The sequence below is a fragment of the Anomaloglossus baeobatrachus genome, chromosome 10 (genome assembly GCF_048569485.1).
Source record: "Anomaloglossus baeobatrachus isolate aAnoBae1 chromosome 10, aAnoBae1.hap1, whole genome shotgun sequence".
NCBI classification, from domain to species: domain Eukaryota; kingdom Metazoa; phylum Chordata; class Amphibia; order Anura; family Aromobatidae; genus Anomaloglossus; species Anomaloglossus baeobatrachus.
The window spans coordinates 146,381,040-146,407,092 of NC_134362.1; the positions used below are offsets into that span (position 1 = coordinate 146,381,040).

Sequence of the window (26,053 nt, forward strand, 5' to 3'; positions counted from 1 at the left end):
GCCCAATGATGATGACACAGTTCAGGGTAAAACAAGTGGCTGGATGGACGGGTCACTCGGACGGCTGCGGTTGTTCCTCCCTGCAGGTTAGTGATGACTGTCTCTCCCTGCACCGAAGTTAAGTGTTGGTAGTGATGGTTTCCCAACGGTAACCCGCTCCCTGACCTGGATATGGGCCGGAGGAGCCCCTTTTGCCCACAGGCGCTGGCCCTGGGAGACGGTTGCCCTTGGCGGTGGCTGTGTCTCCCCTTCACGGTTGTACGGTTGCCTTCTATCTGGACTTGGCTGTTTGGAAACCCTGAGGTCCCCTTCAATAACGGATTTGGCAAATTCACGGCGACACCAAGCCTTGCCGGGATCCGAAAGTCCTCTGCCAATGGTGCTGGCTTCGCTTTGTATACCGGTCCGGTACGGCCGGGTCACCACCCGTCCACGGTCCTTACGGCAGACTCCAATCGGCCTCCACTGCAGACGGTCACCACATCCTGCCAACCTTGCTGTCCTGTCCAGGCCACACACCCGGACCAACTTCAGGCTCTTTGCTGTCACTTTTCTCCTCTCTACTACTTTCCTCCTTCCACTTCCTTAGCTTAACTCTCACTGCCTGTGTTTTCCCTCCTCCTCGGTGGGTGGAGACCAACCGCCTGGCTCCACACCCTGGTGTGGACAACAGCCCCTGGGGAAGGCAACAAGGATTTTGTGTTTTGACTATGATATGCCTGCAGGGAGTGTGGGGTGTTTAAGTGTTGTGCTCTGTGGCCCCTGGCTTGTCCAGGGCGACACAGAAGCACTGCAGCACTGCCTCGGCGAAGCGGCAACAGGCAGTGCTGAAGCTAATCTGCATAGGTGACAAACCCCACAATGCAGAAGAGGTGTGGACAGCTCTGAAACAGCAGGCAGATCACTGGCTCACAACTCTGAACCTAAAGCCAGGAAAGGTGGTGTGTGACAATGGCCGGAACCTGGTGGCGGCTTTGAGGCGAGGCCAGCTGACACATGTTCCATGCTTGGCCCATGTGCTCAACCTCGAGGTTCAGCGGTTTCTAAAGTCATAGTCAGAGCTGTCTGATCTGCTGGTAAAAGTTCGCCGCCTGTCTGCACATTTTCGAAAGTCACCTACTGCTTCAGCCGGCCTTGCCGCCTTAAGACGCCGTTTGCATCTTCCGGCACACAGACTGGTGTGTGATGTCCCCACGCGTTGGAATTCAACTCTGCACATGTTGGTCAGGATATGTGAGCAGAAGAGGGCAGTTGTTGAGTACCTGCATCACCTAAGCCGTCGGGAAATGGGTCAAACTCCACACATAACACCTGAGGAGTGGAGATGGATGTCCGACCTATGCACCATCCGCCAAAACTTTGAGGACTACAACAAGATGGTGAGCGGCGATGACGACATTATTAGCGTCACCATACCGCTTCTCTGCCTTCTAAAATGGTCTCTGCTCAGAAAACAAACATGATGCATTGCAGGCGGAGCGCGATGAGTTTCAGCAAGAAACAGTAGTGGGTGTGGGTGATGATAACACACAGCCCAGCCTCGTCTCATCACAACGTGCAGTGGAGGACTATGACGAGGAGGAGGATGAAGACATGGAGCAACTCTCTGGCCAAATTGAGGATATGACATGCAGTCATATCCTCGGTTCAGCGTGGCTGGCCAGAGGACAGGGTAGATGATGAGGAGGAGGAGGACAGCATGTTCAGTCATCGTGTCGGTCAGGATACTGAAGTGATGGCTGTTAAGAGTCTGGCACACATGGCTGACTTTATGGTAAGCTGCCTGTCTCGTGACCCTCGCGTTAAGAACATCTTGGCCGACAATCATTACTGGTTGGTAACACTGTTAGACCCACGCTAAAAGGAGAACTTTATGTCTCTTATTCCCGAGGCGGAGAGGTCAGGCAAAATGCAGCAGTTCCAGAAGGCCATAGTCACGGAAGTAGGCAAAGCATTCCCCTCACAAAACGCTAGCGGCATAGGTCATGAATCAGTGGACAACCGAGGCGTACAGCCGAGAGAGGCACAAGTCCAATCCGCCAGAGGTAGGGGAACAGTCTTTAAGATGTGTGACAGTTTTCTCAGCCCCTCACGTACCACAGCCCCTGAGGTGCGGGGTAGTGCCACAAGAAATCCTAAGTTTGCCCAGATGCTGAAGGAGTACCTTGCAGATCGAACAACTGTACTCCGACATTCCTCTGTGCCTTACAATTATTGGGTATCCAAGCTGGACACGTGGCATGAATTGGCTCTCTACGCCTTGGAAGGCCTGGCCTGCCCTGCTGCTAGCGTTTTGTCAGAGCGTGTTTTTAGTGCCGCAGGTGGAATCATTACAGATAAACGCACCCGCCTGTCAACTGAAAATGCTGACAAGCTGACTCTGATCAAGATGAACAAGGGTTGGATTGGGCCAGACTTCACCACACCACCAGCAAATGAGAGCGGAATTTAAAGTTTGCCATGTACCTCCACTCACCCATGGGTACACACTTCTGGAGTTTGGCTAATCGCTGGACTGCTCCTCCTTCTCCTCATGCGCCACCATGATGATGACCGTTACAAATTGCAATACTTAGGCCTTTGTTTCAGGTATACCCCCAGTGGTAAATTTTTTCGCCCATTCTTTGCAGAATGGACATTACAACGACAGGAGACCCACTCCTTTGCAATGGGAACAATGTTTTGAGGCCCTCATGCACGTCTCTATCCAGGGACAACGTGGAGCCTGACGCTGCCACCGACTGCCACACACGTGCTGTTTTTAAATGCAAGCACGGACGCAATAAGAACCTAACTGGTTTTTAGGAGCGACAATTACTGAGAAGTCTGACACTATCAGACACTGCTGACTGACGTGTATTATACACTAGACTTGTGCGTTATATAATAGTTTGTGCAAAACGCGCACCTGTACCCTGCCACCGACTGCCACACACGTGCTGTTTTTAAATGCAAGCACGGACGCAATAAGAACCTAACTGGTTTTTAGGAGCGACAATTACTGAGAAGTCTGACACTATCAGACACTGCTGACTGACGTGTATTATACACTAGACTTGTGCGTTATATAATAGTTTGTGCAAAACGCGCACCTGTACCCTGCCACCGACTGCCACACACGTGCTGTTTTTAAATGCAAGCACGGACGCAATAAGAACCTAACTGGTTTTTAGGAGCGACAATTACTGAGAAGTCTGACACTATCAGACACTGCTGACTGACGTGTATTATACACTAGACTTGTGCGTTATATAATAGTTTGTGCAAAACGCGCACCTGTACCCTGCCACCGACTGCCACACACGTGCTGTTTTTAAATGCAAGCACGGACGCAATAAGAACCTAACTGGTTTTTAGGAGCGACAATTACTGAGAAGTCTGACACTATCACACACTGCTGACTGACGTGTATTATACACTAGACTTGTGCGTTATATAATAGTTTGTGCAAAACGCGCACCTGTACCCTGCCACCGACTGCCACACACGTGCTGTTTTTAAATGCAAGCACGGACGCAATAAGAACCTAACTGGTTTTTAGGAGCGACAATTACTGAGAAGTCTGACACTATCACACACTGCTGACTGACGTGTATTATACACTAGACTTGTGCGTTATATAATAGTTTGTGCAAAACGCGCACCTGTACCCTGCCACCGACTGCCACACACGTGCTGTTTTTAAATGCAAGCACGGACGCAATAAGAACCTAACTGGTTTTTAGGAGCGACAATTACTGAGAAGTCTGACACTATCACACACTGCTGACTGACGTGTATTATACACTAGACTTGTGCGTTATATAATAGTTTGTGCAAAACGCGCACCTGTACCCTGCCACCGACTGCCACACACGTGCTGTTTTTAAATGCAAGCACGGACGCAATAAGAACCTAACTGGTTTTTAGGAGCGACAATTACTGAGAAGTCTGACACTATCAGACACTGCTGACTGACGTGTATTATACACTAGACTTGTGCGTTATATAATAGTTTGTGCAAAACGCGCACCTGTACCCTGCCACCGACTGCCACACACGTGCTGTTTTTAAATGCAAGCACGGACGCAATAAGAACCTAACTGGTTTTTAGGAGCGACAATTACTGAGAAGTCTGACACTATCACACACTGCTGACTGACGTGTATTATACACTAGACTTGTGCGTTATATAATAGTTTGTGCAAAACGCGCACCTGTACCCTGCCACCGACTGCCACACACGTGCTGTTTTTAAATGCAAGCACGGACGCAATAAGAACCTAACTGGTTTTTAGGAGCGACAATTACTGAGAAGTCTGACACTATCACACACTGCTGACTGACGTGTATTATACACTAGACTTGTGCGTTATATAATAGTTTGTGCAAAACGCGCACCTGTACGCTGCCACCGACTGCCACACACGTGCTGTTTTTAAATTCAAGCACGGACGCAATAAGAACCTAACTGGTTTTTAGGAGCGACAATTACTGAGAAGTCTGACACTATCTGGACTGTTTTACACTGTGTACACCAGCCCCAGATATGATGAAGGCTGGTATACGGTCACCACTAGGAATGGCTATATATACCCTGCCTGCCTGCCTGTATACTGCTACAATAGTCCTGACAAGGACTCTTCTGGTCACTAGCCTGTATTCCGACCTGGCTATACCCTGCCTGTATATAGCAACAATAGTCCTGAGAAGGACTCTGCTACTGTACGCCGACCTGGCTATACCCTGCCTGCCTGTATACAACTAGAATAGTCCTGAGAAGGACTTCTGGTCACACTGTTTGCAGCCCTGCTCCGGAACTAACTATAAAGGGCCGCAAAGCTTTCCCTGAATCAGCGACACTCTCCCTACACTCACTGTCAGAATAGCTGTGAGCAGAGCACAGCGCGCCGGCCTATATAAAGGCTCGGTGACGCTGTGCAGGCCGGCCAATCACTGCAATTCCACAACTAACAGGGCTGTGGCATTGCAGTGGTCTGCCAGCCAATCCCTGCATGAGGGCTGGCTCTCAAAAGAGCGCCAACATGCAGAAATGAAGACCACGAGTAAAGCACGAGTATCGCGAGATTACTCGGTCCCCGCCGAGCAGCCCGAGTACAGTGATACTCGTGCGAGTACCGAGTAGTGACAAGCATGCTCGCTCATCACTATCCAACACCTAATAGCCCCACCAAACTGATACTGATTGCCTATCCCAAGGGAAGGTCTTCAATATCAAAGTCTTGGACTTCTTATATTCAGACTGTTTAAAAAACTAGACAGATTTAATAAATCTGCCTTTTGCGTGTCTGCACAATGTCTGGTCTCATTTGCCTTAAACATACTTAATTAAGAATGCATTCAGGAAGATCTGTCATAGGACTAGTCGTTTTTTGATCAGGCCATCGATTAGATGTCCATGTATTGTAAAGGATTAGATATTCCAGAGTTTATCCAAGTAGCTTGTTTTATCTTTAGTAAGAAAGGAAGAAATGTTCCCCCTAATAGTACTGATAACTTTACAAGAACCTGTCAGGTGCCCGCGTTTCAGGCAGCATGAATCAGAGACAGACAGCAGCATTCCAGCATAGGGAGTTGGAAATTAGGTGACTAAGAGGAGTAGTCATGGTGATTAGTGACAAAGAGGACTAGTCATTGTAGTAGGTAACTAAAATGCTAATCATAATGCTAGGTGACTAGACATGATGGAAAATGACTGATAGGACTAGTCGTGGGGATAGGTGACTAACAGGACTAGTCATTGTGGTATGTGACTAAGAGGACTAGTCATACTAGTCATGGTGATGGGTGACTATGCAGACTAGTGATCTAGTAAACTATTCATAGTGTTAGGCGACTTAGTCACCTACCCTCATGACTAGTCCACTTAGTCACCTACCACCATAACTAGTCTTCATAGTCACCTACCACCATGACAACTATTACCAGTCCTCTTAGTCACCTACCATAATGACTAATCCTCATAGTCACCTACCACCATGACTAATATGACTAGTCCTCTTAATCACTTACCACCATGATTAGTATGACTAGTCCTCCTAGTCACCTACAATCATGACTAGTACACTTAGGCACCTAACACCATGACTATTTTATTAAAAGTACTAGCCATACTAGTCACGGTGGTATATGACTATGAGGACAAGTCATTGTGGTAGGTGACTTAATGGACCAGTCACAGTGGAGGTGACTCAATATACTGGTCATGGTGATAGGTGACTAAGTGGACTAGTCATAGTGGTAGGTGACTTTGAGGACTAGTCATGGTGGTAGGTGACTTAGTGGACTAATCACAGTGGTAGGTGACTAAGTGGAGTAGTCATGACGATAGGTTACTATGAGGACTAGTCATACTAGTCAGTGGTAGGTGACTATGTTAGCTACTCATGGTGATAGGTGACTAAGTGAACTAGTATTCATGATAAGTAAATAGGTGTCATCACAGTGATAAAAAAAAAATACATGGTATATTGGAAAGACACATGTTTGTAAATGATGGAGCTTGCCCCTGATTCATGCTGCCGAGGCAGCTTAGCTTTAGCACATGTCAATTGGAAACTTCGTCAATCACTACCTAAGAGTTACCCGCATTTACAAAATATGGCTTCATTTTACTAGAAGCCAGCTTAGACTACACAGGATCATTAGGATATAATTGCGCTTGTAAACAAATTATGAGCTGAGTCTGTCTAAGCATGTAATGAGCTCCCTGCAGGACACATGTGTAGAAGGCAATATACACAAGTACATAGAGATACTTTAAAACCATTCACTATCCTAAACAAATATTTGCCTCATTTGTACGACCATTCTGCCTATATGTCTAGTGATAAAACTGTTTGCCAGTTTGGAAAGGACTGAGTAAACAGCAGTTGCCCTGGCGTGTAGAGCCATGCCGGAGTATTTGCACTTGTGTATGCAATAACAGTAGATATAAAGTGGCTAATATGTATTTTAAAAAATATATTCATAATATCTATTTTAATAAATATATCTATTTCTATATCTATTATTAACATCTAGTTTATTGTAATATATTTCTAATTAAGGAAAATTGGGCTAATCCTTGTATTTTATTTTTCCAACTCCTTGTGATGTGCCAGGAATTTTTCTTGCCTGGGCACGGCGTATGTGCCGGCCATCCTGGCTTCGGACAGAAGGGCGCGTTCAGCATTATATTATTGGTTACACGTGAAAAGAGTCTAGTTGTCCACAGTAACCAATCAGAGCTCAGCTTTCACTTCATTGCTATAGGCAACCAGAATGTTCTTACTGTGAGGCAATTCTCATAAAGGAGGCTCCCAGTTACTTCTGAAGTAGCTACAGGCAACCAGATCAATCTTACTGTGAGGCAATTCTCATAAATGAGGCCCCAGTTACTTCTGAAGTAGCTACAGGTAACCAGATCAATCTTACTGTGAGGCAATTCTCATAAATGAGACCTCAGTTACTTCTGCAGTGGCTACAGGTAACCAGATCAATCTTACTGGGAGGCAATTCTCATAAATGAGGCCTCAGTTACTTCTGCAGTGGCTACAGGCAACCAGATCAATCTTACTGTGCGGCAATTCTCATAAATGAGGCCCCAGTTACTTCTGCAGTGTCTATAGGCAACCAGAACACTCTTACTGTGAGGTAATTCTCATAAATGAGGCCCCAGTATCCTCTGAAGTGGTTATAGGCAACCAAAGCCATCTTACTGGGAGGCAATTTTTATAAATGAGGCCCAGTTACCTCTGAAGTGGCTACAGGCAACCAGAGCGATCTTACTGGGACGCATTTCTCATAAATGAGGCCCCAGTTACTTCTGCAGTGGCTAAAGGCAACTCGGATGAGCTTACTAGCAAGCAATTCTCATGAGGCCCCAGTAACTTCTGAAGTGTCTACAGGCAACCAGAACGCTCTTACTGCAGTGGCTAACATTTGGTGTTTTGTTTTTTTTTTAAAAAAAAGGCTCTTAGGCCAATCAAATGGTTCAATCCCGGCTTTGGCCAATCAAATTATTCGATCCCGGCTTCGGACAGAAAGACGCATTCAGCATTATATAATGAATACTTAAAGAGGTGTTCTCATTTCCAAGATCCTATCCCAATATGTAGTAGGTATAATAATAATATTAGCAAATAGTTCTCCTGATTCACTATGTCCCTTACCTCATGTTCAATGCAGTGTAGGACCTTACGTATCCATGGTTATGTCCGCGCATATACTTATAGTTAGTTAGTTGCTAGTGGACATAACCATGGGTACCCAAGGTCCTGCAGTGCGCTGCACATGAGGTAAAAAACATAGTGAATCAGGAGAACTATACTACATTTCTAATTGGAGATATTTGCTAATATTATTATCATTACACCTACTACATACTGGGATAGGATCTTGGAGATGGGAGTAACCCTTTCAGTGACAGTGAGAAAGAAAAGAAAATGCAAATGGACGTAGTTTAATCCATGATTTTATTTTCATCTGAGTTTCCCAGGGTTTGGTCCGAGTTTCATTAATTTTTTTTTGATGAGGGGGAAATAAAAGGTTTCTCTACCTTTTACTATACACTGGCCTATGAAAAACGAGCGCTATCTGAATTTTTTACAAGCCCATAGACTTGCATTGCTAGTTTAGATCCAGCACTTGGAACAATATTGGATATATTGTATTTTTCGGATTATAAGACGCACTTTCCCTCCCAAAAATTTGGGAGGAAAATGAGGGTGCGTCTTATAATCTGAATGTAGCTTACTAGAGGGTGGTGGAGAGGGGTAGCAGGAGGCAGGGACAATGCTGCTGGCACTGTGCTGCTGAACGGCGAGCGGTGAGGCATTGGCAGGGGCCATCTTGAAAATGGCGGCGGTGTGAAGTTCAAATAATGGCGCCCAGAGTCGACGCCTGCGTAGATGGAGCTCTTGGCTCAAGATCTCATCTGCGCACACGCCACCTCCGGCTCAGCAGCGGACTTAAGGAAAATGGCGTCCAGAGGTGCGCAGATGAGATCTTGGCTTGTCATTGAGCCAATAGCTCAATCTGCGCAAGCACCAATTCTGGGCGCCATTTCTTTGAAGCCTGCACCACCGACAGTTTCTGGATCTTGCCTGCCTCACTCACAGCACCCGCAGCCAGCATCTGGCACACCCGCCGCACCTCCCGCAGCATCGCCCTACTCCACCCCCGCCCCTGCCTCCTGTGACCCAGCTCCACCACCGCTGACACCCCTCCCTGGTAAGAGACCACCAAATTGTAAGACAGACCCCCCTTTTTTTTTTCTTTAAATTTGGGGTGCGTCTTATAACCCACAAATTACGGTACCTCTGTAATTTTGCACTGACCACTCGGTCTGCAAAAGAATAAGAGTATCCGAGGTAAGAATGCTCTCTGTGAAAAACACCAATAAAGGCAGTACTAGCCCAAATCACAGTTTCTAACAGCAATGACAAAACTATGTAGATCTTAAATAAAAGCGGAAATGGGAACAGAAAAGAAAGTGAATTGGGTAGCATTTTGCGCTTTGTGAAAAATTGTGAAAAACAGCCATATTTCCTTTTTTCTTTGTATTTTATTCTGCAGCATTGCAAAAAAACTCACATATACTAAAAAATAGGAGTCTTTCCTTGTGATTCTGATGTCCAAGGAAATATAATATATTATAAATAATATAATATATAAGTTCCAAGGGGTCATTTTTATTGGCAGATAGGGTTAACTACGGGACAGTACATCATATTAGCCTATAAAAATTGCTTAATATTTGTCCCATTGGTTTGTATTATTAGGTAATTTTAAATGTTTTTTAATCAAAGGAGTCATTTCTGTGACTTAATCCCGACCTCTGAAAAAACTTTCCCTGTTAAGGACTAAAATTTCAGTTCCCTTTGCAAAATCCAATCCAGGCATGTCCTGAGTAAAGCCAACAGAGGGAAAACAAGAAATATAGTATTAGCACACGGGAGGAACATTTCCCAACCTAAATTAATACATAGAGAAGCTACATAGCAACAAGGTGTAAGTACAAATAGCAAGTCGTAAACTTTATGTTGGATGCCAAATAGCAACTACATGTTGCTACTAAATACACAGCAAAACAAAACTGCTGACTTTGAAAGTGAATATTCTTCCCTGCGCTGCATGACACCATAGTGTTGGACTCTGTTCAAATCTGCTATAGGGAGTAATAATGTCAATATGACAAAGGACATAAAGAGGGCAAATGATGCACGCAGCATATGCTGCACAGAACAAGTACAAATAGGGTGTTGTATAAGACATATTAGTGATTCTTGTACTTTGTCATAAAATATCATTTATTTTATTTTAGACATTAGTAGCTTTACTATATACTTTTTTTTGTATATATATTCTGCACATATAATGCAAAGTTCAAGTGCATATTTACGATGGTCCAGCCACCTCCAAAAAATGAGGGGATAGATAAAAGGCTGCATGAACCAGTCCTATTTGTAATGCTTTGAGTACAGTGGAGTTTGAAGAGGGAATTAATGTTCTGAGGCCACCCTAAAAAGATGTTTTTTTAGGAGCGTCTGAAGCTGTGCAAATTGCGGATCGTCCTAGTTTCGTGTGGTAGAGCATTCCAGATGATTGGTGCAGCTCGGGTGAAGTCTTGGAGCCGGGACTATGAAGTTCAGATTAGTGTGGTTGTTAGTCGAAAGTCGCTTCCGTAGCGTAGAGAATGGGTAGGGTGATAGTCAGAAATGAGGATGGAGAGGTAGGGGGTGCCATGTTGTGAAGAGCTTTGTGGGTAAGAACAAGCTATTTAAATTGGATCCTATAGTGTATGGGCAGCCAGTACAATGACTGGTACATAGCAGAAGCGTCCAAATAACAATTAGCCAGATAGGTGACCCTGGCTGCAACATTAAGGATGGGCTGTACAGGTGAGAGTCTAGTGAGGGGGAGGCCAATTAATAGGGAATAACAGTAATCAAGGTGGGAATGGATCAGGGCCACAGTGAGGGTTTTTGTTGTTTCCCTGGTAAGAAAGGGGCGGGTTTTAGAGATGTTCTTCAGGTGCAGGCAACAAGAGCCGGCGAGAAATTGTATATAGGAGGTGAAGGAAAGCTCGGTGTCAAGCATAAAACCCTCAGAAGTCAGCGAGCCATGTGTCATCAGAGGCATAAAAGATGAGTCTATTCAATGATTTATACCCTCCAACACTGCTGTCTAAACTAATTGTGAGTGCTGTAGGCAGAGTCTCAGTGCATTTCTATGAAAATATCTCTCCCTGCCTCCTGCTTGTGAAAGCTGACAGAAAGAAATCTATCATAAGCAGCAGCCAACAGAGACAGGCTGAAGCTGCATTACATAGTTTATATTTTGCATTTTGTATTAATTTAATAAAATCAAAATTATAATGTCTCTTTTTCTTATCAGGGTAACCATGGCTGAAAACTCTGATCTCGCTTCTCTAGAAGAAAGCTTCAAAAAGTTTGCAATTTATGGCGATACAAAGGCAACAGGTCAAGAAATGACTGGCAAAAACTGGGCCAAGCTTTGTAAAGAATGCAAAGTCATTGACGGAAAAAACGTGACTGGAACAGATGTTGACATTGTGTTCTCCAAAGTAAAGTATGTGAAATATATTAGTATGTTATGCTAACTGATTGCAAATTACATTTGGATCTGTATAATATGGAAGGGACACAACAAAATGTACGAAGTCTTACCTTACAAGCAACTGAGTACAGTAATTAATCTAACCGTGATATAATATGTATTAGCAAAAAGGGAGGACTATGACAAGCCCTAGAAAACTCAGTAAATCTATTTGCACCTGTTAGAAATTTGATCTGTCTCCGTGATAATGGATTTGATATAACGAAAGTCTGAGTAGAGCATTTGACAAAACAGAGAAATTAGACCCCCAACTGGTAACAGATAAGGCAGACCCAAGAACAGTCAACAAACACTAACATTTTCGACATGGTGGTAACCTTATTTCTTGATTCGCAGAGCAAAGTCAGCAAGGGTCATCAACTATGAAGAGTTTAAGATGGCACTAGAAGAATTATCAGGAAAGAGGTTTAAAGGAAAGAGTAAAGAAGAAGCATACGACTCTATCTACAAACTTGTGTCTGGGAAAGAACCCGTAAGCTCCGGAGTCACGGTAAGTGAATATACCCAACTTGTTACCAGTTTTAGGCAGTAAATCTGCTGTATATAACAGTACCAGCATTGTGGATTTGATCTTTTGAAAATCTGTAGATTTCTAATCCGTTACACAGCAGGAGAAATAAGTATTGAACACATCACCAATTTTCTAAGTAAATATATTTCTAAAGGTGCTATTGACATGAATTTCTTATCAGATGTCAGTAACATCTCATCCAATCCATAAAGGCAGAGACATTAAACCATACTTGCCCATAAATTAAATTACATGTAATAGTGAGAAATGACTCAGGCAAATAATATTAAACATATGAAGAAAGTGAGGTGCAAAACAGCCATGGAAAGTCATGACACTAGCTGAAATCTATTACTAAAAAGAAAACAATCCTGCCACTTAATGAAAAATAATATAAGCTAGTTCAACTGCTTGCCTATAAAATGGTGTGTTATTACCAAGATACCACACAAGAAACAGCTCATGATGGGTAAAACCAGTGAGCTGTCGCAAGACTTCTGCAACATTATTGTTACAAAACATACTGATGGCATTGGATATAGAAGATTTTCTAAACTACTGAGGATTCCAGTGAGCACTTTTGAGGCAATAATCCAGAAGTGGAAAGAATATAATTTTACCAGAAACTGGCCAAGACCAGGTGCTCCATGAATGATTTCAGACCAAGGAGTGAAAAGAATTATCAGAAAAGTTGTCCAAGAGTCAAGGACCACCTATGGAGAGCTACAGATAGTCCTGGAATCAACAGGTACAATTGTTTTGAAGAAAACAATAAGTAATGCACTCAACTCCTACATGGCTTGTATGCACGCTCAAAATGCAAGACTCAGTTGCTGAACAAAAAGCATGTTCAAGCGCGTTTACAGTTTACACAACAAAATTTAGACAAGCCTTTGAAATACTGGGAGAATATAGTTTGGCCAGATGAGACTAAAATTGAACTCTATATAATTGAAGAAAGGATGAATGAAAAAATGTACTGAGACATTCTAGATAAAAATCTGCTGCCATCTACCAGGATGATGAAGATGCAGCGAGGGTGGACATTTCAGCACGACGATGATCTGATCCTAAACACACAGCCGAGGAAACTCTCAATTGGTTTCAGAGAAAGAAAGTATCACCTGACCTGAATCCAATAGAAAATATTTGGATGGAACTAAAGATCAGAGTTCATAGAAGGCGCCCACGGAACCTCCAGAATTTGATTAGTGTCTGTATGGAAGAATGGAAAAATCACACCTGAGCAATGCAGAGGACTAATTTCTCCATACTGGTGTCTTAAAACCTCATCACCAACTAAGGCTTTTGTAAGAGGTATTGAATAAATTTCAGCAAACATGTTCAATACTTTTCCACTGTGTCATTTCCCATTATTACACATCACTAAATTTATGGACTTTATGATTTGATATATTTGCCTGTATAGATTGAATGGGATGTTACTGACATCTAGTGAGAATTTCATATCAATAAGACCATAGAAATATATTTATTTATAAAATTGATGATGTGTTCAATACTTGTTTCACTGTATGTCAATGCAAAGGGTTAAAGGGATATTTTCAAGTTACTAAATTGCTTTGATTAGTTAGACAGCATGAAATAAGCAAGTTTGCAATTGACTTGCTTTTTCTATCTGCTGTGATTTCATAGTGTACACAGTTCATTTCCATGGGGCTCGGCCACTAGTGGCTGACTGGACTCTGCTGGCAAAGGGTGGGCTGTAGCGACATTCCAGGGATGGAGTTAACTCATAATATTCCAGTCAAATCTCTGCAGACTATTTATTTCTAAACGATAGTTATCTGCTCCTTTCCAACTCCCCCTCTCAGGCTTCTGACAAGCTGCTGTTATAAATCTTGCAAAATCACCAGCCCCTAGTATTGGCTGTTTTCAGATCAGGTTTCCTAATCAAGGTTCTCTCTGTCCAAAGCTCTGTACTTTTTTTGCAAATGCCCTGTTATCTTTAAAAGTAAATATAGTGACAGCAATGTACACTTCAGAACAAACAAGAGCTGCATTTGTTAAAGCAGAACTTGGGCCAGATTTATAGATCTACTAATATAGTTCTGCTACGCACCAGAACTATCACTCAAGGAAGAGAGCCCACCCTGCCAGACACCAGGAAGTAAGGAGACTGTATAGCTGTGTGCTGCTTTCTTTTAGGAGGAATTGTATCTTTGGAATCAATGAGGGTTAAAGGAGTTTTTCCATAATACAACTTGTATAATAATAGGTCCCCATGCTGCATCATCCATCAATCCCTAGAAAAGAGAATCTTGAGCCCTTTTTTGCCTCCTGTGAGGATAGGCTTTGATTGAGGGATGCTCAAGCATGAATTAATTTACTGGGGATAGTGGAAAAGGCTAAGCACTGTATTCAGCTATCTTCATTAGGATATGTTCACACTGAGTTTTTTGAGCTTTTGAATCAGAAACTGAACAGAAACTGCCAAGTTTTTGTGAAATTTTCACTTTTTGAGGTGGATTCAGAGTTTCTGCTCGAAAAGACTCATCAAAACACTTTAATGGATCTGCACTGTGCATGCTCCACAAATGCTCCTATTTGATCCCAGTGAGGATAGCCTTCAATGGAGTAGAAGTAAAGTCTGCACAGGGCTTCCCCTTTTAAATGTAATGGAGCTTATAGAAAATGTACACAGATATCTCCATTAGTCCGATCGACTTTTAATGGCGTTGCAATGTGCATACTCCACCATTGCTTTTTGCCTTAAGGCCCCATCACACGCTATGATATATCTAACGATATGTCGTCGGGGTCACGGAATTCGTGACGCACATCCGGCATCGTTAGAGATGTTGTTGCGTGTGACAGCTCCAAACGACTGTTAATGAGCAAAAATACTCACCTTATCGTTGCTCGTTGACACGTCGCTCATTTTCATAATGTTGTTCCTCCTTCTGCGCGCTGGTTGTTCGTCGTTCCCAAGGCAGCACACATCGCTACGTGTGACACCCCGGGAACGACAAACACAGCTTACCTGCGTCCCGCCGGCAATGAGGAAGGTAGGAGGTGGGCAGGATGTTGCAGCCGCACATCTCCGCCCCTCCGCTTCTATTGGGTGGCCACTGTGTGATATCGCTGTGACGTCGAACGTCTCTCCCCCTTCAGGAAGAGGATGTTTGCCGTCCACAGCGATGTCGTTAGGGAGGTAATTACGTGTGACGGGGGTTAACAACATTTTGTGCCACGGGCAATGAATTGCCCGTGACGCACAAACGACGGGGGCGGGTGCGATCGCTCATGCAATCGCACGATATATCGTTGCGTGTGACGGGGCCTGCTGAATATTGATGGTATTGGTATTAAGCTGTTATATTAGTATTGAGAGAATTAGAAAATGGAAGTTTATATCTAATGAAAGATTTATTTTCTTACCTTCCCTGATCCAAACACATATGGATGATCTTGTTTAAAGGGACCCTGTCACCACTTTTTGACCCTATGAACAAATGCCAACACCTTTAATTGTTCCTTTGCTGCATTCCACAAATAAGTCTATCAGCCCCTGACTCCCCCTGCATACCAACAAAAATACCCTTTGATATGCTCCAGCGCTGTATGTAAATTAGGGTGGTGGCATGCTCACAAGGCGAGCACTGTATTAGCGGGTCCACTGGACCGAAGGTACCGTTCACTTGCCTGAGGGAGCGAACTGGACCAAAGGTGGTAAGCAGCTGGCAGAGGGCAACCCCAGAGGATCTTTGGTACCCCAGCAGCTGGCGCTATGGACACAATACAGTCTCTGATACAGCTTCTGTTAGAAATGACAACAACAGCAGGCAGAGTCGTGGATCCATCCGGGATGGATGGATAGATTCAGCAGCAGCGGCCGGCGTGGATACTTGCAGTGGCAGGTATCATAGAAGCCAGCCAAGATAAATGGTAACGGCAGCAGCAGATCAGCAAATTGGCACAGCATTGAGATATAGATGAATGTCAGCATCAGCACTCAGCACACTAACAGTAACACCACAAAGGGACCTGAGAACTAGCAACTTTGGGAACTCAATGCCCAGGTACCTCCCCTAAGGTGAAGGAGCCTTAAATACCTGCAACTTCTCAGCTGACCTGAGAGGCACTTCTGAGCTGACCCATTAAGAAAAGGGCCATGGCCACATGCACATCCTTCAGGCAGAACCACAAAGACTGTGAGGTGTACACAGACTCTGGGAGATGGCAGTATGGACCGGGGACGGGGCAGCCATTAGAGGACAGCTGGGCAGGTGAGAGAACTAATGTCCCCAATGGGGGAGGGGCGGAAGACAGTGCGGGGATGCCAGTATGTGTGTTACAGGTGGTCTGGTCCTGGCCCAGTCCAATGGGCATTCTCGCTACGGCATCTGTCTCTCCTCTCTGCTGCTAATCACGTAGTCCTACTTTGATTGACATGAAAGACGCATCCTGCATCATCCATATAATGAACTGAGATCTTGCGCCTGTGCAGTAGTCTCACAGGCCCGTGCAGTGATGTTATATCCTCTGCCCACAGTAGGGCACAGCAGAGTGCTCTTGCAGGGGCCTTTGAGGCTACTCCACAGGAGCGAGATTTCAGATCAATATATGGATGATGCAGGATGCGTCATCCATGTTAGTCAAAGCAAGAGAATGCGAATAGCAGCAGAAAGCAGGGACAGACAAGACAGCAAGGACACCCATCGGACCCGACCACCTTAATTTACATACACCATTGGGAGCATATCAAATGATATTTTGGGGGGTATACAGGGGGAGTCTGAAGGTGACAAACATGTTTGTGGAATGGAGCAAAGGAACAGTTAAAGGTGGTGACATCTGTTCATAGAGTAAAAACTTGTGACAGGCTCCCTTTAAGCAACTGTTCAATTTGAGTAAGTGGTTTTCTATATGACCTAAAAAGGCATAAGGGTGTTATAGATGGAGTTATCCCATGTGACCATATATACTGCACACAGCTTTCTTTGGAGTTGATTATTGTGGGTTGAAGAAGCCATAGCTATTGTGCAAACTTGTTGTCCATTTTCAACAACTAAAACTTATGATGTCACCACCTTATGGCCAGTTTAAAGGGAATCTGACAGTAGGATCAACCCTCCTAAGCTGTCTACACAGGCATGTAGGTCATAGGAAGTTGAACAAAATGATACCTTGATATCTTCAATCTGATATCTTATTCCAAAGAAATTCTTGTTTATCTTAATATGTAAATGAGCTGTTAAGATCCATGGCCTGGACATACAGTAGATCTCCCTGAGAACCTGCCTCCAGAACTTTTCTTTTATATCAAAGGGAGTGTTACTAGTGTGAGTCATGTAGATCAGGAGAGCCGACTGTCAGTCATTTCATGACTCACACTGGTAATGTATACCTTTCATTTATAAAAACTTTGGTGACAGATTCTCAGGGAGATCTAAGTTTAGCCCCATAGATCTTAACATCTCATTTACATATTAAGAAAAAGGTGTAGTTTTCTGGAATAAAGGCCAGGTCTCACTAAGCGACATCGCTAGCGACATTGCTGCTGAGGCACGGTTTTTGTGATGCAACAGCGATCTTGCTAGCGATGACGCTGTGTGTGACATCCAGCAACGACCTGGCCCCTGCTGTGAGGTCGCTGGTCGTTGCTGAATGTCCTGGACCATTTTTGGGTCGTTGCTCTCCCGCTGTGAAGCACACATCGCTGTGTGTGACAGCGAGAGAGCAACGATCTAAATGTGCAGAGAGCAGGGAGCCGGCTTCTGCGGACACTGGTAACCAAGGTACACATCGGGTAACAAAGCAAAGAGCTTTGCTTGGTTACCCGATATTTACCTTGGTTACCAGCGTCCGCAGCTTCTAGAAGCCGGCTCCCTTCTCCCTGCACACGTAGCCAAGGTACACATCGGGTAACTATAAGCAAAGCTCTTTGCTTAGTAACCCGATGTGTACTATGGTTACCAAGCACAGCATCGTTACACGGGTCGCTGGTGGCTGATCTCTGATTGCTGTGGAGATCTGCCTGATTGACAGCTCACCAGCGACCATGTAGCGACGCTCCAGCGATCCCTGCCAGGTCGGCTGCAGCCACCCAAACGGCAGATAACAGAGAAGAGTACAAGGGGATGATTCAATGCCGTGCCAATGATCACTGTTCAGATGTCAGATTAACGTATCTTAGTTATTAGCATAGGTCTATGTGTTTCAGGAGCTCAGCTCCCTTCCTCAGGACCGTCAAGCATAAAGAGAAACATCAAATCTTTATGCTTGACGGTCCTGAGGAAGGGAGCTGAGCTCCTGAAAAGCGTAGACCTATGCTAATAATAAAGATACGTTAATCTGACATCTGAACAGTGATCATTGGCGTGGCATTGAATCACCCCCTTGTACTCTTCTCTGTTATCTGCCGTTTGGGTGGCTGCAGCCGTGATCAAATTGCATACGCGAGTATAGTAGTTGTGGCTTTCACAACTACATCTGGTGAGTAATAGTACTCCCCCCTCCCTACCCCATATATATTGGGGGTAATACCCTATCTGCGCTTTTCTTTCCACAGTTTTTTTCCTGTTTGACGGTACCTTAAGATATCCGATCTCAGATATCAAGGTATCATTTTATTCAGCTTCCTCTGACCTACATTCCCTTATTGATGGCTTAGGAGGGTTTATCCTACTGACAGATTCCCTTTAAAGTCACATTACCTATACCATTTATTGAGCATTTTAATAAAACATTGTTTTGTGTCTTTTGCTTTATTGTACAAACCCAAGTCAATAGCTCCAGGGAATGTCATCCTAAATAGAGAAATTACCAAATGAATACATAAAGAATGAATCTCCATCAAATATATAGTAATTTATCGTAAATTATTGTCCATGTTTCCTTCCAACAGAAAGCTGCAGCAGTCGGAGCCGTGGATCGTTTGACAGATACATCCAAGTACACCGGGTCCCACAAGGAGCGTTTCGACGAGAGCGGGAAAGGAAAAGGCAAAAGTGGCCGAGAGACCATTGTAGAAAACACTGGCTATGTAGCCTCCTACAAAAATGCGGGCACCTATGATGCCAAAGTGAAGAAATAAACCCCCCTAAAAGTGTCTAATTTTCATCCGCTCCTGCATAGACATAATTAATACCTCTTTTTCCGGTGAAGTAAGGTAGTCATTCTGGTAGTGATGAAGATAATGTTGGAAGATTATTGCAATATAATATTATTGTTGCCAAAAACAGCATAAGTCAAGAATTTTTGATGGTAAAATGCTCAGCTCTATGTACCGTAGTCAGATTTGAGGAAAACATACAATATCATGGGTAATCATGTCTTAATAATGGTGACTGTGCATGTATCTCCTAATATCTCTTGTACACTTCTTAGACATTAACCTATACTCATCATTATCAGCTAGATGAAATAAAAAACACAATTTTTCCATATTATACCCAACCTTCCATAATAACTTAGTTCTGGTGCACAGTGCCTTTAAAATAATGGCTGTACAGGTTGGTTTGGTCTACAGGGAACAGATCACTGGAAGGAACAAGTCCAAGTAATATTAGCATGGATATGAGATTATTAATTGGGGGTTGGTAGGGTTGTGGTCAGTGTTCATGTTAGTGGACCTGCTTTATCCAGTATGTTGGGATGGTTCCATCTAAGATGCCATAGAATGTCTTTGTTGTCCTTTTGGTTAGCAGACGTTCTACCATGGCCCAGAAGGTTCAAGTCTCACCTATAGGCATCAGGCGCCAAATGTATTATGTGAATGATTATTCAGTGAGATGGCAGTTGGAACACTAGACGTATAATAGGAAATGTTATACGCTACATTTATAAAGGAGCAATAAGAGAATAATGTTAATATGTTGAGTAGATGAAGTGTATAATAATAGGGTTATCAGGGATTTTTATTGTATGTATTGCATACTGTTACATTGTTTTATTTCTCCCTGCCTCCCCACCCTCTTCATACAAATGGCAAAAGTCAAGAGACTGAGGACTCTTTCAGACATCTGTGCAATTCGATCCTATGTCCAATCACAATGCATGGTCTGGCCGCGTGTCTCTCGACCTGAACACAACAGCCTCATAAAAATATATGAAGCCATCATGCATTGGTTGGGAAAGCCACAGCCAGTCCATGTATTGGATGGATGTCTGAAAGAGTCCTTAGCGTAAGCAAAATTTACAAAAATTCAGAAGTTGCCGAAAGTCTTAAATATATGAGGAAGAAGTTTACCATTTTTTAATATAAAGTTCTACAATTGTTTTATATATTTAAAGGGACTCTGTCACCAGGTTTCTGCAATGTAATCTGAAGACTGCGTACTGTATGAGTTAAAATAGAAAATTTAGCCTTGTCTTATCTCAAAGTCTTTTTTTGCTTAAGGTGGTGTCACACACAGCGACGGCGACAACGACGTCGCTGCTATGTCACCATTTTCTGTGACGTTGCAGCAACGTCCCGTCGCTGTCGCTGTGTGTGACATCCAGCAACGACCTGGCCCCTGCTGTGAGGTCACCGCTTGTCGCTGAATGTCCTGCTTCATTTTTTGCTTGTCGCTCTCCCGCTGTGAAGCACACATCGCAGCCGGCGTCTGGCAGCTTGCGGTAAGCTGTAACCACTGTAAACATTGGGTAACCAAGAAGCCCTTTACTTGGTTACCCAATATTTATATTAGTTACTAGCACCGCCGCTCTCACGATGCCAGTGCCGGCTCCATGCTCCCTGCTCTCCTAGCCAGAGTACACATTGGGTTAATTACCCGATGTGTACTCCAGCTACTTGAGCAGGGAGCCGGCACTGGCAGCGTGAGAGCACACCGCTTAGCGCTGGCTCCATGCACACGTAGCCGAAGCCGGAGTACACATCGGGTAATTAACCCGATGTGTACCCTGGCTAGGAGAGCAGGGAGCCAGCGCTAAGCGTGTGCGCTGGTAACCTAGGTAAATATCGGGTAATGGTTACCCGATATTTACCTAAGTTACCAAGTGCAGCATGGCTTCCACAGTGACGCGTGTCGTTATGATCGCTGCTGCGTCTGCTGTGTTTGACAGCTAAGCAGCGATCATAACAGTGACTTACAAAGTCGCTGTTGCGTCACAGAAAATGGTGACATAACAGCGATGTCGTTGTCGCTGTCGCTATGTGTGAACCCAGCTTTACCTACAATGTTAGTATAAGCCTTTTATCTTTATCATTAGTGGGTCTCAGCAGAGCGTGAGCTGTAGTGCGACTCCTCCCCCTTCTGTGATTAGCCACTTCTGTCTGTGGAAATGTACACTGAGAGCCTGGTGTGGGCAAGAGCAGCTCCCAAAGCTCTGCTACATGTAAAATCTCAGCTCTTTCACTGTGTCAGAACAGCTGCAGCCACTAATCTAAGTGATACATCATTGAACTCAGGACCTCTTTGCCTACATCATGCTGCTCTCAGATGAGGTAGCAAAAAGTTGCTGACAAAATCCCTTTAATAGCAGTTCTCAGTAAATATATAGGTTATGCACTGTTACATACTTTGTCCTGCTCTCACCAAGAAGTGAATACAATTGTACCTAGTTAAGGCAAATTTGTGTAACCTAAAAAGCCTGAATTTCACAATTAAACATTGTAGCAAACCGGCCGAGATTTGTGCAGCTGCTTTAATTCAGCTCACAATTCATCATTTCCTTTACCACTACTATGTTGACCTCACAGAGCATTGTCTGGCCTACTAGTGTATTTAGATCGTCAAGCATTTTCTAGACTGATGAAATATTTAGCTCACAGATTAATTTTCTGCATTACTGATGACTAGTGTACAGAGCAGTGCCTGGCTGCTGATGTGATAAGCTTACAGATCATTGTCTACACTGCTGATGTGTTTATCTCACAGAGCATTGTCTACACTGCTGATATGTTTATCTCACAGGGCATTGTCCACCCTGCTGATGTGTTTCTCTCACAGAGCATTTTCCACAAAGCTAATGTGTTTATCTCACAGGGCATTGTCTACACTGCTGATGTGTTTATCTCACAGAGCATTGTCTACACTGCTGATGTGTTTACCTCACAGAGCATTGTCTACACTGCTGATGTGTTTATCTCACAGAGCATTGTCTACACTGCTGATGTGTTTATCTCACAGAGCATTGTCTACACTGTTGATATGTTTATCTCACAGGGCATTGTCCACCCTGCTGATGTGTTTCTCTCACAGAGCATTTTCCACAAAGCTAATGTGTTTATCTCACAGGGCATTGTCTACACTGCTGATGTGTTTATCTCACAGAGCATTGTCTACACTGCTGATGTGTTTATCTCACAGAGCATTGTCTACACTGCTGATGTGTTTATCTCACAGAGCATTGTCTACACTGCTGATGTGTTTATCTCACAGAGCATTGTCCACACTGCTCATGTGTTTATCTCACAGAGAAATGTCTACACTGCTGATGTGTTTATCTCACAGAGCATTGTTCACACTGCTGATGTGTTTATCTCACAGAGCATTGCCCACACAGCTGATGTGTTTATCTCACAGGGCATTGTCTACACTGCTGATGTGTTTATCTCACAGAGCATTGTCTACACTGCTGATGTGTTTATCTCACAGAGCATTGTCTACACTGCTGATGTGTTTATCTCACAGAGCATTGTCTACACTGCTGATGTGTTTATCTCACAGAGCATTGTCTACACTGCTGATGTGTTTACTTCACAGAGCATTGTCCACACTGCTGATGTGTTTATCTCACAGAGCATTGTCTACACTGCTGATGTGTTTATCTCACAGAGCATTGTCTACACTGCTGATGTGTTTATCTCACAGAGCATTGTCTACACTGTTGATGTGTTTATCTCACAGAGCATTGTCTACACTGCTGATGTGTTTATCTCACAGAGCATTGTCTACACTGCTGATGTGTTTATCTCACAGAGCATTGTCTACACTGCTGATGTGTTTATCTCACAGGGCATTGTCTACACTGCTGATGTGTTTATCTCACAGGGCATTGTCTACACTGCTGATGTGTTTATCTCACAGAGCATTGTCTACACTGCTGATGTGTTTATCTCACAGAGCATTGTCTACACTGCTGATGTGTTTATCTCACAGGGCATTGTCTACACTGCTGATGTGTTTATCTCACAGGGCATTGTCTACACTGCTGTGTTTATCCACAATTCTGATGTGTTTATATCACAGAGCATTGTCTACACTGTGAATGTGTTTATCTCACAGAGCATTGTCCACACTGCTGATGTGTTTAGCTCAAAAAGCATTGTCAAGCCACATCACTGATCTGTTTAGGTCACAGGGCACTGCTTTGATACAGTCGTAACCACTTTCAAGCTAGGAATAAAATTGATTATTTAGAAAGCATCCAAGCAATGGCGTCCTCACTCACTCACAGTAAACTAATACAATAAAAATAGTGAGGAATTGAAACATAAAGTAAATTAGAAACTTACAAAGTAAGCCAAAGACATAAAACTATTTTTGTGCACCCTATTACTAATACATTATATATCACCATTACAAAATGAATATAAAGTAATAGCAAAAAGATATGATGTGTCTTGTGCCTAAGAGACTGAAGTGAGATGACACAATTTCAGCAAAACGTTTATATGAGATCATCTTCCTGTCCCTCAACTGCTAAATTTTGGCTATGCAAATATTGCCCAAATATGTAAAACAATTGAGCCATTACATAGCTGTTAAATCATTTTTGGCACCAAAAGGAGATGATTATGCCATCACCGATGCAAGAGAGAAACTGGTTCCAAACATGGAGAACAACAAAATACTGAAAGCAACTGTGACTAACTTAGTGTATCCATGTGTTTAATTATCCCACTAACGTTTTTTCATCCCGCTTAGTATAGAAAATGGACTAAATGAGAATGTGACACCATATATTTAACACTTTATGTCAACTCACTACCATTTGCTGCCTTCCAATGCCTAGTGCCTAGTAATTTGCCTTATTATATATGAGTTTCTCCATGCTGTACACAATATAATGTTCAGTACATGGAATGCCTTAGAATACATCATGATATTTACAGTATCTACCTTTATTGGAAGAAATAGTGAAGGTCTTTGTGTTTCACAAGTCAGTTTTTTTCTCATTCATGAAAAATAGTCTGTGATTTTTATTTTCATCATTCTAGACCCCTTTTGGGCCATGTATCAGGTTTTTATGTTTTTCGCAAGAAGAAAAACTTTTCTTACTTTTTCTTGCCTTATAAATTGTAAAATTATGACATCATACAGATGACATTCATGTTCAATCCTTTCTTTTCACAAGGCCATTGAATTGCATTGGCTAGTTTGATCAAAGTAGGACATTTTTTTCTTTAGCAGACAAAAAAGTACAAATGAAAAGGCACATTCCTAGTAATGGGCCAGTGATCTATCCATAAAAATAATGGATAGCCCACTTACCAAACAAACTGATGTGTGAAAATAGTCTTACTTCAGATGTTCTTGCCAGACATGGCCACCTTGACTTACAAGCTAAGGTTGTAGTCCAATGCTCCACTATACTGATCTCCATTACATCATCATGTCCTCCTGGCAGCGACACCATCAGATTAATGATGCAGATGTGGGCCAATATCTCGTCATTGTTAGTCACAGGATACTCCTGTAATACCGATACCTGCTGGCAAGGAATAAAACACACAAAAATACTGATTCAACGCAAAAAGAGAAAAAAAAAATCACCATTTTATGGTACTAAAACTTCCGGTCTGTGGACAGCATGGTATATAGAAAGGCTAGGCTAAGCAGAATGTTATATAGGTTTATTGGAAATGATTCAATATAGCTACCATTTTATTAATTGACATCCCTGGTGTTTGTATGGTGGACCTACTAGCGATTGACAGTTGTCTCTACAAGCACAGTCATACCGGGAAGACTGTCAATCTCTGGATAGGACCACCTACTGGACTCATATGTATACAAACACCAGAGATTTCAATGAATATGTTTTTCAATTTTTTTCGCACAAAAATGTACGTCAATCTGATCAGCTCCTCCTGGTTGCCATCCTTCTGCCTGCAAATTAGAGACCATCAGCAACACGACAGATTCCCTTTAAGGCATTACGTACAATACATGCTCTTATATTGTTACATTGGAGGTAGTAAGGGCCCAAGCTAATGGATCCATTATATCTTATTCTCAATTGTATCATTCATTTGGAAAGCAACGTCAAGGGTCAATATGATTGTTAAAGGCAGCTCGTGTCATCTGATGTAAGACTTAACTTATTTCCTACCAGTTCACACTAACGAATCTCATCCTCCTTTCGCAGTGCAGAGAGCGCAACATTTGGTTGTATATTATTACCCCTCCTTTCTGAAAGTGAACGGTTAATGTATTAAAATGTCTTTCTGTCTATATAAATATATATATATGTGTACGAAAAAAATTCCTTTTCTGCAATAAATATATCTTTTTTACATCATTGCTCTTTTGCTTTTATGTTTCCTTCCTAATAAGTCAAATATGAAAGCTGAAAAAGAAAAGATGGCTATGAGCCACCCATGGCCTGGAGCTCCCAGCCCGGAGCTCTGGAGAGTCAGGGCATCTGGCAGCACAGCAGTTAATTTTTGAGAACACACAAACGTTGCCATGAGGCCTCTTGTTTTGGTAACAAAAACATGAAGATTGTTACTACCAGGTGTTTTCAGTGTGTTCGACTGTGTTTTGGTTGCCATGACAAAAAAGTCTCAACTCCACTTTTCATGACCCTGAACTGACAGGGCCTTCATCACGTTTACGTCCCTGCATTATCCTTACCCCACCCAGATCAAGAGACAACAAGGAGGACAAGCTGTCTGTCATATTTCGGAATGAAAAAAAGATGCAAAGGAACTCAGCGATTGTGACAATCACTGTCAGGCTAAAATGAAAATAAAATGTCCATACAACCATCAGATTAGATGGG

General features: G+C 43.1%; 1 protein-coding gene across 3 annotated transcripts in view; it reads left to right on the forward strand.

Moving 5' to 3' along the window:
- TPPP3 (tubulin polymerization promoting protein family member 3) overlaps positions 1-25,570 on the forward strand; it is a 44,663-nt gene extending 19,093 nt beyond the window's left edge. For all 3 annotated transcript variants that reach the window (XM_075325722.1, XM_075325721.1, XM_075325720.1), the window contains 3 exons: positions 11,380-11,574; positions 11,959-12,112; positions 19,005-25,570. In XM_075325722.1, coding sequence (XP_075181837.1) covers positions 11,387-11,574; positions 11,959-12,112; positions 19,005-19,193 — 531 coding nt within the window. In that variant the 5' untranslated portion in view covers positions 11,380-11,386 and the 3' untranslated portion in view covers positions 19,194-25,570. The remainder of the gene's footprint in view (positions 1-11,379; positions 11,575-11,958; positions 12,113-19,004) is intronic.
- Positions 25,571-26,053: the final 483 nt, after the last annotated feature.